Source organism: Microcaecilia unicolor, chromosome 2 (genome assembly GCF_901765095.1).
Source record: "Microcaecilia unicolor chromosome 2, aMicUni1.1, whole genome shotgun sequence".
NCBI lineage: Eukaryota > Metazoa > Chordata > Amphibia > Gymnophiona > Siphonopidae > Microcaecilia > Microcaecilia unicolor.
Genome location: NC_044032.1, coordinates 5,090,372 through 5,106,127, shown reverse-complemented (window position 1 = coordinate 5,106,127; position 15,756 = coordinate 5,090,372). Strand labels below are relative to the sequence as shown.

At 47.3% G+C, this 15,756-nt stretch overlaps 1 protein-coding gene across 2 annotated transcripts in view; it reads right to left on the bottom strand.

Annotated features, from left to right (window-relative positions):
* The window catches only part of LOC115461794 (CD209 antigen-like), a 77,127-nt gene that overhangs the window by 23,311 nt on the left and 38,060 nt on the right, over positions 1-15,756 (bottom strand). For both annotated transcript variants that reach the window (XM_030191837.1, XM_030191838.1), the window contains exon 8: positions 7,015-7,050. In XM_030191837.1, the coding sequence (XP_030047697.1) occupies positions 7,015-7,050 (36 nt within the window). The remainder of the gene's footprint in view (positions 1-7,014; positions 7,051-15,756) is intronic.

Genomic DNA, 15,756 nt, shown 5'->3' with positions numbered 1-15,756 from the left:
GTGGTCAGAAAAGAGCACATCAATTCAAAATTCAGGCTCAGGTTTTACTGACTCATCGTGAGTTATATTGAGAGGTGGAGCAACATGAGCCGATGACTTGAGTTAACGGTTTATCACCCTTGTACCTGACTTTCTTCATAGCCCTCACACCACATCTGTTTACATTCGATCCTGAATAACAATATGGTAAAATTATGTATAATCATACCTGATAATTTTCTTTCCATTAATCATAGCTGATCAATCCATAGACTGGTGGGTTGTGTCCATCTACCAGCAGGTGGAGATAGAGAGCAAACTTTGCCTCCCTATATGTGGTCATGTGCTGCCGGAAACTCCTCAGTATGTCGATATCAAAGCTCCATCCGCAGGACTCAGCACTTAGAGAATTACACCCACGAAGGGACACTCTGCCCAGCTCACCACCGCCGAAACGGGGGAGGGGAATTAACCCAGCTCATCCCCACACAAGTGGGGGAGGGGAATCCGTCCAGCTCATCCCCGCGGAGCGGGGGAGGGACACCACACCCGCTGATGCGGGGGGATCTGGCTTATCCTGCAACCGCAACCGCGGGAGGAGCTGACTGACCCGAACACCGCCGAAGCGGGAGGGGTACAAAACTGCCCTACAGCCGCACGAAGCGGGAGGGAGTGCCGGCAGAATTATAAGTCTCAATCCAGCCCCGTAAAACGGAGGGGAGAGGAATGCAGCAGCTCACTGTAACACAAACTCGTCTTAACTCTTGAAGAATCCAAGTGAAAAAACTTGAACACGAAGTCTTTCTGAAGTAACTGAAGACTAAACTTGAACCTGAAATGCAACCAGAATAAAACAATACAGATATCTGGGAGGGGCTATGGATTGATCAGCTATGATTAATGGAAAGAAAATTATCAGGTATGATTATACATAATTTTACCTTCCATATCATCAAGCTGATCAATCCATAGACTGGTGGGATGTACCGAAGCAGTACTCACCCAGGGCGGGACATTGAAATCCCTGACCTCAACACTGAAGCTCCAAACCGGGCCTCCGCCCGTGCAGCCACCGTCAAACGGTAATGCTTGGAGAATGTATGAGCCGAAGCCCAAGTTGCCGCCTTGCATATCTCTTCCAAGGAGACGGATCCGGCCTCTGCCATCGAGGCCGCCTGAGCTCTTGTGGAGTGAGCCTTCAGTTGGATAGGCGGCACCTTCCCCACGGCTACATAAGCCGCTGCCATGGCGTCCTTGACCCATCTTGCCACTGTAGGCTTAGCAGCCTGCAGACCCTTACGAGGACCTGCAAACAGGGCAAACAGATGATCCGATTTCCGGAAATCATTGGTCACTTCCAAGTATCTGATGATGACTCGTCTCACATCCAGATATTTAAGAGCAGAGTACTCCTCTGGGTAGTCCTCCTTACGAAAGGAAGGGAGACAGAGCTGCTGATTCACATGGAAGCGAGAACAATCTTGGGCAGGAAGGAAGGTACTGTGCGAATAGTCACTCCTGCCTCAGTGAACTGCAGAAAAGGCTCTCAACAAGAGAGCGCCTGGAGCTCGGAAACTCTTCTGGCTGAAGTGATAGCCACCAAAAAGACTGCTTTCAACGTCAGGTCTTTCAGAGATGCCCTTGCCAAGGGTTCAAAAGGCGGCTTCTGCAATGCTCTTAGCACCAGGTTGAGAATCCACGCAGGCACCACTGAGTGCAGAGGAGGGCGCAGGTGATTAACTCCCTTGAGAAAGCGCACCACATCTGGCTGCGAAGCCAGGGAAGCACCCTTCAGGCGGCCCCTGAAGCAAGCCAGAGCCGCTATCTGGACTTAAAGGGAACTGAGCGACAGGCCTTTCTCCAGACCTTCTTGCAGGAACGCCAACACTGAAGAATTGGAGCAGTGAAGGGAGAAAGCGAGCCGTAGAAGTAGAGCGCTTCCTCGCTCTCAACATAGTGGCGATAACCTTGTCTGAGAAGCCCTTCTTCCTCAGACGCTGCCGCTCAATAGCCAGGCCGTAAGACCAAAGGGAGAGGGATCCTCCATCACCACGGGACCCTGATGAAACAGGCCCTGCTCCACTGACAGCCGCAGAGGATCGTCGACTGAGAGCCTGATCAAGTCCGCATACCAGGGACGTCTGGGCCAATCCGGACCCACCAGGATTACCCTGCCGGGATGCTTTGCCACCCGGTCTAGCACCCTGCCCAACATGGGCCAGGGCGGGAACACATAGAGGAGCTCTTGTGTCGGCCACCGTTGGAGAAGAGCATCTACTCCCAGGGATCGAGGGTCCCGTCCTCTGCTGAAAAAGCGCGGCACTTGGCAATTGGCCGATGACGCCATCAGATCTAGGCTCGGCTGGCCCCAGCGCCTCGTGATGTCCAAGAACGCCTGAGCAGATAGTTGCCACTCTCCGGGCTCCAAGGTATGGCGACTGAGAAAGTCCGCCTTGACATTCATGACTCCGGCAATGTGGGCCGCTGAAAGCTGCTCCAGGTTCGCTTTCGCCCACTGGCAAAGACTCATAGCCTCCTTGGCTAGAGGGGCGCTCTTGGTACCTCCCTGGCGGTTGATATAGGCCACAGCCGTGGCATTGTCCGACAGGATCCGTACAGGCTTCAACACCAGTACCGGGATGAACTCCAATAACACCAACCGAATGGCTCTGAGTTCCAGGAGGTTGATAGACCACTTGCCTCTGCAGGAGACCAGAGCCCCTGCGCTGTCCTTCCCAAGCAGTGGGCTCCCCAGCCCATCAAAGAGGCGTCTGTCGTGACGACAATCCACTCCGGGGTCACCAGAGGCATTCCTGCAGACAACTTGTCTGTCTGTGTCCACCAGCTCAGCGCCTTGCGCACTGCTGGGTCCAAGGGAAGGCGCACAGCATAATCCTCCGACATCGGAGTCCAGCGCAGCAGCAGAGATAGCTGTAGTGGTCTCATATGAGCCCTGGCCCAGGGCACTACTTCCATCGTGGCCGTCATAGAGCCCAACAGCTGCACGTAGTCCCAAGCCCGAATAGGAGAGGCTACTAGGAACTAGTCCACCTGAGCCTGAAGCTTGACAAACTGATTGTCTGGCAGGAACACTCTGCCCACTTGGGTGTCGAATCGAACTTCCAGATACTCCAGGGACTGAGTCGGGCGCAGCTGGCTCTTCTTCCAGTTGATGATCCATCCCAGGGAGCTCAAAAGAGCAACTACCAGGTCCATAGCTTTGCCGCACTCTGCATAAGAGGGGGCTCGGATCAACCAGTCGTCCAGATAAGGATGTACTTGCACTCCTTCCTTTAGCAGGAAGGCCGCTATGACCCCCATTACTTTGGAAAAGGTCCGCGGAGCAGTAGCCAACCCGAAAGGGAGGGCTCTGAACTGGAAGTGTCGTCTCAGGACTGTAAAACGCAGAAAGCGTTGGAGAGGAGGCCAGATGGGAATATGCAGGTACGCTTCCTTGAAGTCCAAGGAAGCCAAGAACTCTCCTGCCTTCACTGCCGCTATAACAGAGCGGAGAGTCTCCATGCGAAAGTGCCGCACTTTCAAGGCCCGATTGACCCCTTTGAGGTCGAGGATAGGCCGGACAGAACCTCCTTTCTTTGGTACCACAAAGTAAATGGAGTAACGTCCCTTGCCAATCTGATTTTTTGGCACCGGAACGACCGCAGCCAGACGGATCAGGTTGTCCAAGGTCTGCTGCACTGCCACAGCTTCGACCGGAGACTTGCAGGGAGAGAGTACAAACCCGTCTCTTAAGGGTCGGCAGAACTCTAGCTTGTAGCCGTCTCTGATGACTTCCAGCACCCAAGCGTGTGAAGTTACTGTGGTCCGCTCACCCAGAAACGAGGACAGCCGTCCTTCAATCTGCACTGGGGCGTGGACCAAAGCCCCGTCACTGGGTACGAGACCCTGGGGGAGGACCGGAGGGAGCACCTCCGGGACGGCGGTCTCTGCGAAAGGAATGCTGCATGGGGGAGAAATTCCTCTTGAAGGAAGAGGGGGCAGAGGAGCCCGGCCTGGCCGGGCGGTACCGACGGGCTTCCTGCAACCGTCCTCTGGAGGGACCGGGACGGGTACTAGCCCGAGCCCTGACCTCTGGTAACTTCTTGCCCTTAGACGTGCCGAGATCGGTCACGATTTTGTCCAGCTCGACCCCAACGAGCAGCTTGCCTTTAAAAGGCAATCTAGCCAGACCACCGCCGCGCAGAGACTGTCTGAGCCATGCCTTTAGCTGAGGCCCTCAAGACATCATACAGCAAGACTGCCAATAGGCTAGGCCCGATCCCAGGGCCGGCCAATCAACCCTCAAGGAATGATCCGAGGGGGAAGCCCGCTGCACCATAGTCAGGCACGCCCTGGCCACATAGGAACCGCAAACCGAGGCCTGCAAACTTAAAGCAGTTGCCTCAAAGGACGACCTTAAGGCCGCCTCCCATCTTCTGTCTTGGGCGTCCATTAGGGCCGTGCCACCTTCCAACGGCAAAGCCGTTTTCTTAGTCACCGCAGTGATTAAAGAATCCACAGTAGGCCACAGATAGGCCTCACGTACACTTTCAGGTAAAGGATAGAGGCGGGACATAGCCCTAGCCACTTTAAGGCTCGCTTCCGGGACATCCCATTGAGCCGAAATTAAGGGGTGCATGGCTCATGCACGTGGAAGGTTCTAGGCGGGCGCTTCGTCCCCAGCATAATGGCAGAGCCAACAGGGGCTGAGGGAGAGACGTCCTCCGGAGAGGAAATCATCAAAATGCCCATGGCCTGCACTAACAGGTTGGGCAAATCCTCTGGGCTAAAAAGCCGCGCTGCAGAGGGGTCATCCGCTCCATCCGAGCGGGGATCCGTCTCCTCCAAGGAATCCGCAAAGGACCGTTGGGAGACCTCAGACACGCTGCCCTCATCTACATCGGAGGAGACAAAGTCCTCCAAGGCCTGGAAATCAACCCGAGGGCGTTTACCTCTGGGAACCTCAACCTCTTTATCAGAAGAGGGAGCAGGGGCAGCGTTTGGCATGAGGAAAGCCTGATGCAGCAGCAAAACAAACTCGGGGGAGAAACCCCCCAGACTGTGCACTTCCGCAGCCTGGGCAACCGCCCTAGACGCACCCTCAACCGGCGCTCGCAAGAGCGGGGGAGAGACATGCTGCACATCCAAAATGGCGTCCGGCGCGACACTCCGCGAAGGAGCCGCGCGGGAAGAACGGCACTTAACTGTAGCCGCTTTTGTGCCGTTGCCCAAATTAAGGGCGTTCATGGCATTAATGTCTCCAACCTCAAGGGCGGCCCACGAAGAAGCCGTCCGAGCCGCGTGGCCGGCCAAGATGGCGGAGGCGAGGAGCGGGGGATGGGCGTTTATGGCGGGAAAAACCGCCACGCCGGAGGAAGGACCGGGACATTCATCGGTCACGAAACTGTCACCCAACAAGGGCGAATCAGGCTGTAAGACCCCCGCATCCCCTCTAGAAGCGCTCAAGCGATCCGGGGAGCGACCCTTTGCGCCCTCGCCCTCCAACGCCATATGCCACGAGGAGAAGAATCGGGGAACCCCCTGCCCGCTATAAAAAGGTAAAATTACCTGCTTGCCGCTCCGAGCTGTAACGAACTGGTGTCCCAGTGAGTAGCTGCAATGAACGTTTAAATAAACGTCGAAATAAACGCCTTTAAGGACGTTTAAAATTTTTTTTTTTTTTTTTAAACGGAGCCAGCGGGAGGGGGGAGAAAAGGAGGGACCTGGCACCACCAGGTTTGCACTTGCTCAAAAGAGCCCTCAACCCCAGGCCTCAACAAAACCTAAGGATTAGGCTTGGAGGCCTAGCCAGAGCTGCTGCTGTGTGTGACCACCACCTGCTGAGATAGAGAACATACTGGGGAGTTTCCGGCAGCACATGACCACATATAGGGAGGCAAAGTTTGCTCTCTATCTCCACCTGCTAGTAGATGGACACAACCCACCAGTCTATGGATTGATCAGCTTGATGATATGGAACGTTAGGTTACTCTGTTAAATGTATTGTTAATGTGAGCAAGTGCAAGGTGATGCATGTGGGAAAAAAGAACCCGAATTATAGCTACGTCATGCAAGGTTCCACGTTAGGAGTTACGGACCAAGGATCTGGGTGTCGTCGTCGATAACACACTGAAACCTTCTGCTCAGTGTGCTGCTGCGGCTAAGAAAGCGAATAGAATGTTGGGTATTATTAGGAAAGGTATGGAAAACAGGTGTGAGGATGTTATAATGCCGTTGTATCGCTCCATGGTGCGACCGCACCTTGAATATTGTGTTCAATTCTGGTCGCCGCATCTCAAGAAAGATATAGTAGAATTGGAAAAGGTGCAGCGAAGGGCGACTAAAATGATAACGGGGATGGGACGACTTCCCTATGGAGAAAGACTAAGGAGGCTAGGGCTTTTCAGCTTGGAGAAGAGACGGCTGAGGGGAGACATGATAGAGGTATATAAAATAATGAGTGGAGTGGAACAGGTGGATGTGAAGCGTCTGTTCACGCTTTCCAAAAATACTAGGACTAGGGGGCATGCGATGAAACTACAGTGTAGTAAATTTAAAACAAATCGGAGAAAATTTTTCTTCACCCAACGTGTAATTAAACTGTGGAATTCGTTGCCGGAGAAAGTGGTGAAGGCGGTTAACTTAGCAGAGTTTAAAAAGGGGTTGGACGGTTTCCTAAAGGACAAGTCCATAAACCGCTATTAAACGGACTTGGAAAAATCCACAATTCCAGGAATAACATGTATAGAATGTTTGTACGTTTGGGAAGCTTGCCAGGTGCCCTTGGCCTGGATTGGCCGCTGTCGTGGACAGGATGCTGGGCTCGATGGACCCTTGGTCTTTTCCCAGTATGGCATTACTTATGTAAGTCTTGTGTTACAGTGTAAAAGCCTCTTCTATATATCATTAGGTTATGTTACACTGTACCAGGCCTTTTCTCTTAGTCTGTTCACTGCCTTGAATAGTTAGGCGGTTTACAAATACCACATTAAATGAAACATATCAGAATATCATTGCAAAAACTTGAGAATTTACCTGAGGTGTATGGAAATTCCAACATGCTTTCTGAACCTACACAATTGAAAACAAAAAGATTTTAATATTATCATATCAAAATACAATATGAAGGATGTATAACCAATTTACACAGATTGCATTTGCTATTTGCAGGTACAAGCAAAACCCCCCCCCCCCAAAAAAAAACCTGATGCTGCAACCCAAAAGCAATCACTAATAGAAGTGGTGAGCTCAGACTCTGCTGTAACAGCGCACACAGCGACATGGTGACCCAACAGCTTCTGTATGGAAGGCTATGAATGTACCTGGAGCTGGAGGAGTAGTTGGGGGTGGGGGGGAGACTTCATTCTTAACTAAGATTCACTCTTGTGTTACTTGGGAGATATTAAAAGGGTCTAGCCACAGGGAAAGGAAGGAAAAGGCCATAGAATGTTATTAAATGGACGTAGGGAAAAATCCACTATTCCTGGGACAAGCAGTACAAAATGCTTTGCTCCGTGGATCTTGTCGGGTGATTGTGACCTGGATTGGCCACTGTCGGAGACAGGGTGCTGGGCTAGATGGACCTTTGGTCTGTCCCAGTGTGGCGATGCTTATGTCTTTTGTCTTATGTCTAAGTCTTCCTTTCCCTTCCTGGTCAGGAATGCAGACAAGGTTCTAGCATTATCAGTCATCCCAGCAGGGAGGTAAATATACAGTGATAAAGACACAGCACATATAATTGTGTCCCCACTAGCCAAGTCCTTATCCAACCAAGGCCTTAACCCTTTCGTCTATACAGATGATGTCACAATATTTATTCCTTACAAATCTAAACTGACAGAAATCACCAACGAAATCAAGATCAGCTTGAACATCATGGACTCTTGGGCAAATGCATTTCAACTAAAACTAAACAAAGAAAAACACACTGTCTCATCCTCTCATCCCCACACAGCGCGGATAACACCACAATTATCAACAACCCAGACTACACCCTCCCTATCTCAGACAGCCTGAAAATCCTCAGTGCCACGATGGACCGCACCTTAACACTAGAGAGCCAAGTGACAGCCACAACAAAGAAAATGTTCCACTCAATGTGGAAACTCAAACGCTTGAAACAATTCTTCCCGAGCGGAACATTTCGCAACCTGATACAATCAATAGTACTAAGCCATGTAGACTTCTGCAATGGAATTTATGCGGGATGCAAAGAACAAACCTTAAAGAAACTTCAGACCGCTCAAAACACAGCAGCTAGGCTTATTTTCGGAAAAATGCGATTTGAAAGTGCAAAACCCCTTCGCGAAAAACTACATTGGCTCCCAAACAAAGAACGCCTTGCTTTCAAAATCTGCACCCTGGTTCACAAAATTATCTACGGTGAAGCTCTGGGATACATGACAGACTTGATCGACCTTCCAACCAGAAACACATCCGAAGCAACACAAACATACCTAAATCTGCACTACCCAAGCTGCAAAGGACTCAAATATAAATCAACTTACGCACCCAGTTTTTCCTACATAAGCACACAACTGTGGAACGCATTACCAAAAGCCTTGAAAACTACGAACGACCATTTAAACTTCCGGAAAACACTGAAAACTAACCTGTTTAAAAAGGCATACCCTACCGATCCAACATAAATGCCCGATCTCTGCAACACAACAAAACTAAAGAATGTAATGGACATAACACAACTCTTCCGTTCTACGATTCCCTAGTGTGGCTGTGCCACATGAACTTTATCTTACCACAACATCACTTTATATTTGTTTACACCGGAGTCTGTAACGCCTCTCCGGTACTATGTAAGCTGCAATGAGCCTACAAACAGGTGGGAAAATGTGGGACATAAATGTAATAACAAAAATAGCGGGTCAGATCAAGCAAATTGCATGATGGTGAGAAAATAGCGGAAGGGGGGAAGAAGGACCTCAGACTGGTGACACTCAGCCAAATTAATGGAATTACTCACGCACATATGCACAGTCACTGTACTTCAATCACTGGTCCTCAACCAACCACCTCCCTAGATGCTCTTAGTTGAGCCAACGGCAGGACAGGCAAGCCGACATCGCTGCTTGCCACTTGAGCAGTATTCTATATTAGGGCGTCCTTCCTCTGACGAAGCCTTTATCGGCGAAACGGACCGTTGGGGAGGCCCAAGTTTGACGCTGCTACAAGATAAGTTGCTTTTTTTACTCTTTATGTCCTGAGGAGGTGTATGTGGCACTTTTTGCATAAAAATTACTATAAAAATAGACATTGTTTATCATCTAGGGAGGTGGTTGGTTGAGGACCAGTGATTGAAGTATGGTGACTGTGCATATGTGCATGAGTAATTCCATTAATTTGGCTGAGTGTCACCAGTCTGAGGTCCTTCTTCCCCCCTTCTGCTATTTTTTCACCATCATGCAATTTGCTTGATCTGACCTGCTATTTTTGTCGTTGCATTTCTACAAGTTAAGCGGTGTTTTTTCCCATTTTGTTTGTTACTTTGGGATATAAATGTAACAAATAAATAAATGTGCCTTCCTATGAGGTGACAGGAGGAACATTCTGGGTCCCCGCTCCAGAGTAGGGCCAGCAAAAACTAATGAAAGGCTGGTCTATTTGGGAAAGTGACCCAATGGCTTTAGCTTTTGGAGGTACGTATAAAACCCAGAGTTTAGGCAGGAGCCTTCTGTTCCTCTTCCAGAAGGGTTCATCCTTCCCAGAAGGAGTCCAGAAAAGGGGAGATTAAAGAATTCCAAGGAGTGGATTCTGGTTGCTGGGCCCAACTGAACCTTGGTTCCCTTGGAGGAGTAGCCTAGTGGTTAGTGCAGCGGACTTTGATCCTGGGGAACTGAGTTCAATTCCCACTGCAGCTCCTTGTGATGCTTGGCAAGTCACTTAACCCTTCATTGCCCCATGTACAAAATAAGTACCTGAATATATGTAAACTGCTTTGAATGTACTTGCAAAAACCCTCAGAAAGGCGGTATATCAAGTCCCAATTCCCTTTCCCCTTTCCCTTCTCTAGGGGCTCAGGAGTAGGAAGAAGGAAGCACAAGGGTTGCCAGCCCAGTTCACAAATTGTCCCACTGAGGCACAATGCCGCCTAGAGAGAAGGAATGAGGTGATCACTGGGAAGATCTGATCCTGCTGTCAAACCAGAGAAACAAGGTGAAGCTGCTGGGTAGCCTACAGTCCTGACAAGGAAAGGATTGAAGCTGGAGAGCAGTGGGCCTGACAAGTGCTGGAGACCTGCCTGAGATAGGATGAACGTGCCTTCCTATATATATCGAATGTTGTAAATGATCTGTGCATCTGGGGCAAAAAACCTTCCCTAAAAGGATAGAAAGTCACTAAATAGTGTGTGCTGGAAGAAAACAGGAATTGCATTGAATTCAGTATTTGCAGAACACAGGCCCTTCCAAAAAAATATCCATAAATGGGGAAAAAAAAACCTGACACTGCTGGCAAAGGATGGTGCAGCCACCTTGCTGTGCTTTTTCATTGTTCGTGTGCCTGCATAAGTACATAAGTACATAAGTAGTGCCATACTGGGAAAGACCAAAGGTCCATCTAGCCCAGCATCCTGTCACCGACAGTGGCCAATCCAGGTCAAGGGCACCTGGCACGCTCCCTAAACGTAAAAACATTCCAGACAAGTTATACCTAAAAATGCAGAATTTTTCCAAGTCCATTTAATAGCGGTCTATGGACTTGTCCTTTAGGAATCTATCTAACCCCTTTTTAAACTCCGTCAAGCTAACCGCCCGTACCACGTTCTCCGGCAACGAATTCCAGAGTCTAATTACACGTTGGGTGAAGAAATATTTTCTCCGATTCGTTTTAAATTTACCACACTGTAGCTTCAACTCATGCCCTCTAGTCCTAGTATTTTTGGATAGCGTGAACAGTCGCTTCACATCCACCCGATCCATTCCACTCATTATTTTATACACTTCTATCATACAGTATCTCCCCTCAGCCGTCTCTTCTCCAAGCTGAAAAGCCCTAGCCTTCTCAGCCTCTCTTCATAGGAAAGTCGTCCCATCCCCACTATCATTTTCGTCGCCCTTCGCTGTACCTTTTCCAATTCTACTATATCTTTTTTGAGATACGGAGACCAGTACTGAACACAATACTCCAGGTGCGGTCGCACCATGGAGCGATACAACGGCATTATAACATCCGCACACCTGGACTCCATACCCTTCCTAATAACACCCAACATTCTATTCGCTTTCCTAGCCGCAGCAGCACACTGAGCAGAAGGTTTCAGCGTATCATTGACGACGACACCCAGATCCCTTTCTTGATCCGTAACTCCTAACATGGAACCTTGCAAGACGTAGCTATAATTCGGGTTCCTCTTACCCACATGCATCACTTTTCACTTGTCAACATTGAACTTCATCTGCCACTTGCACGCCCATTCTCCCAGTGTCGCAAGGTCCTCCTGTAATCGTGTGTCTCTGTGTGTAGTTAGGCTTTTATTCCTTGTGTACCCCTCATGCTTTATTTGCATTGGAATTTCTGTTTAAAAAGACTTGAGAGAGATGCCGATCTTTATATGTAGTATAACATTACAGCACATGCTCAGATGAGTGCCATAGTAAGAGAGTAAATGACGGCACATAGAGACCTGCATGGTCCATCCAGTCTGACCCACAAGGAAGTCAGAGCCATACCAGCCACTGGTGCCAATACTGTTGTTTTACATAAGTACATAAGTATTGCAATACTGGGACAGACCAAAGGTCCATCAAGCCCAGCATCCTGTTTCCAACAGTGGCCAATCCAGGTCACAAATACCTGGCAAGATCCCCAAAGAGTAGCAACATTCTATGTAGAACCCCAAAGAGTAGCAAGACTCTGGAATCCTAAAGAGTGACAAGATTCCATGTAGAACCCCAAAGAACAGCAAGATTCTGGAATCCTAAAGAGTAACAAGATTCCATGCAGAATCTCAAAGAGTAGCAACATTCCATGTAGAACCCCAAAGAGTAGCAAGATTCTGGAATCCTAAAGAGTGACAAGATTCCATTCAGAATCTCAATTTTTAGAAAGACCTTTCTAAAAATTGAGCATTGCAGAGATCAAAAACACGGACCACTGCACCCTGAGGTAGGTCTTCAAAACGGCAGCCATCGTTGGTTGTGGTCTGCGTGTAGAATTGATCCACATGCTGGGACACCAGATTAAGCTAAGTAATATCTGATGTTGATTTGGACTTGCTAAGTGATGCATTGGAAGATAAAAAAAAGTGAAAGAAATGAGAAAAATAAAAAATAGAATTATAAGAAACCAGTGAGATATATATACAGAGGTTTTTCTGGCCGATGATGAAGAAGCCCAGCCCCCGAAGCCTATAGATGTGTTGGGGGCTTCTCGGGGCCTTTTCCTCTGTTTCTCAGTCAGACCTTTTGATGCACATTATTTTGAATCTCCTAAATTTTCTAGATTGATATTAACTATATTTGCATTCACAGAGCTCAGAGAAATCCTTGCAGGACCTCAAGGATTTATTTAATAGATATTTAGAGACAGGAGAGATTCTGCAGGATTGGAGGTGAACAGATGCGGTCCCTCTTCACAAAAACGGGGACAGGGAAGAAGGGGAAATCTACAGGCTGGTAAGCCTCACGTCAGTGGTAGGAAAAATAATGGAGTCGCTGCTGAAGCAAAATATAGTTAACTTTCTAGAATCCAACGGGTTGCAGGATCCGAGGCAACATAGTTTTAAGAAAAGAAAATCCTGCCAAACAAATCTGATTGATTTCTTTGACCGGGTGACCAAAGAACTGGATAAAGGACATGTGCTAGATGTAACCTACCTGGATGTCAGCAAAGCCTTTGATACGGTTCCTCACAGAAGGACTCATGAATAAGCAAAGAGGACTGAACTTAAGACCCAAAATTGGTGAACTGGACTGTAAATTGGTTGACCGACAGATGACAAAGGGTAGTAGTAAATGGAATTTGCTCAGAAGAAAGGAAGGTGAGTAGTGGAGTGCCTCAGGGGTCGGTACTGGGGCCAATTCCTTTTAATAATAAATCCTAATAAAATATATTTGTGAGGGACATTAGTGAAGGGTTAGAAGGAAAAGTTTGCCTTTTTGTGGATGACACAAAGATCGCCAACAGAGTGGATATCACAGAGGGAGTAGAAACCATGAAGAGATCTCCAAAAATTAGAATGGTCAATGATCTGGCAGTTAAAATTAAAATTTAATCTGACGCTGATCTCCGCGCTCGATTAGCTCTGAGTTGTTCGCTCTCTTTCTTCGTTATGACAAAACGCAGAGGGAAATCGGCTGCCGCAGTTCCCCCAAGCCGATCTACTACTCAGCTTTCGGGTACATTGGATACCTTTTTGCGGAGATCCGGAGTTCAACAGCGGTCGGAGAACAGCAAGCTTGCGATGCCTGGAATAAGTGGAAGCTCCGAGACGCCGCTAGTGCATGACATCTCTCTAAGCCCCGACCAGCGTGCTCGCCCCCCGCAACCCCTGGGCGTCTCTCCCCCGGCGGCGGCGGCGTCTCCTCTGCAATCCGGAAGTGTTTTAGCAGCGGAGCAACGGGAGAATACAATAATCTCGCTGGAGGACAAAAGTGTGGAAGGGAGTTTTACCCCTTCTTTAGCCCAGGAGTCTATATCTTTGTTTGCGGGAGTTCCTCTGAGACCAACAGGAATGCAACCTGTAAGTACTTCTACTGAAGGGCAACAGACTTTAAACACTTTTGCATTTTTAGAAGTTAAATCACCAGAAGTGACCCTGGACAATTTATGGCTTTTGATAGTTAATTTAGGAAAAACTATATGTCCTCAAATTCAAGTATTACAATCCCAAGTAAAGAAACTAGAAGAAACGGTCGTAGCCGCGGAGATCGAAAGGAAAGATATATTAAAAAATGAAAAAAATCAATTGCAACTTACAGGAAAAATACTAGAGACACAAACAACTTTAATTAAAGACTGTACTAATATGAGAAGGAAGATTGAATCTCTGGAGAACTCCCAAAGGGCTAACAACTTGAGATTTTTAAATTTCCCTAGGGCAATTACGACTGCGCCTAGAGAACTGTTGAAAAAATATTTCAAAGACTCTTTGGAGATGCCGGAGGACTCTCTTCCCCCTTTAATTCAAGTATATTATTTACCAACTAAAATGCCTGGAAATACTTCAGACCAATTATTAGATGTTCCCACAGCATTAGAGGCCCCAACAGCTGAATTAGTCTCTCCAGCAACATTATTGGTAACAGTTGCCTTTCCTCCAGACAAAGCGTGGATTATGAGACAATTCTTTAAAAATAAAGATAAAGAATTTATAGGTTTAAAAATACGTATATTTCCTGATGTTTCTAAGGAAACACAAAGAAGACGTAGATAATTTTTGCTTCTAAAACCAGGTGTCCTCCAGTTGGGAGCTACCTTTTACCTACGTTACCCTTGTAAGTGCGTAATCTGTTTCCAGTCAGTGAAGTATGTTTTTTATGAATCCTCACAACTTACAGAATTTCTTGTTGCTAGAAGAGCTTGAGAACTTTATGGAATATAGAGCTATGATTGAAATAGGAACTCTTTGTTTAGCCAGGTTTAATAATTCTTTATATTATATTTCTTTATATTCCACATGTGTAATTCTTGGATCGTAAAATTGAGGACTTGAGTGTACTTTAATCTGGTAATTTTCAATTGTGAATTAAGGATGTATTTGTTTTTTGTTTCTTTTTCTTTGATGAAGTACCTTTTCTGTTCAAGATGTAAAGCTTGATGAATAATGTAAAATTATAAATAAATAAATAAATAATTAAAATTTAATGCAAAGTGCAGAATGATGCAGTGCAAAAATCCAAAAGAGATATACAAGATAGGAGAGAAGAGATTGGCAAGCTTGGCTCAGGAGAGGGACCTTGAGGTGATGGTGAGGATCTTATGGTGACGAAACAGTGTGACAGGGTGTGGCCAAGGCCAGAAGGTTCCTAGGCTGCAAGAAAATGGTATAACCAGCAGAAGAAAGGTGGTGTTGACACCCCTGTACAAGTTGTTGGTGAGGCCCCACTTGGTGTATTGTGTTTAGTTTTAGAGGCCTTATCTTGCTAAGGACTTAAAAAGACTTGAAACAGTTCAGAGAAGATCGACAAAAATAATATGGGGATTCCACCTTAAGATGTTCGAGAAGAAACTTGATGTCATGAAGATGCATATCCTGGAGGAAAGGAGAGGCAAGGGTGATATGACAATACCGTTCAAATAATTGAGAGGGGAAGGCGGTAGAACCAGAGGACATGAATTTGTGTTGAAAGGGGGCTGGCTCAGGAATAAGGTCAGGAAGTACTTTTTCTTAGGGAGGGTAGTAGATACTTGGAATGCTCTTCCGTGGGAAGCAGTGGAAATGAAAATGGTAACGAAATTCAAAAATATGTGGGATAAACACAAAGGAATCCTTTATGTGAAGAATGGACCCAAACAAACTTAGTGGTGCTTAGATAGCAGGTCCAATTAAAAAAAAATAATCCAGTGCTGAGCAGACTTCTACAGTCTGTGCCCTGATCATAGCTGGGCAGATTTGGATGGGCTACAGTTTGGCTTTGAAGGCAGTTTCAAATAGTTGGAGAACAAGTCCAGTGCTGGACAGATTCTATGGTCTGTGCCCTGAAAATGGAAAGGACAAATCAAGTATCACATCATACCTTTATGCTATTTTATCTTCTTGGACTGTACAGGTGTTTATCTGCCGTCATCTACTATGTTACAATGTTTACTGTTACTTTAATT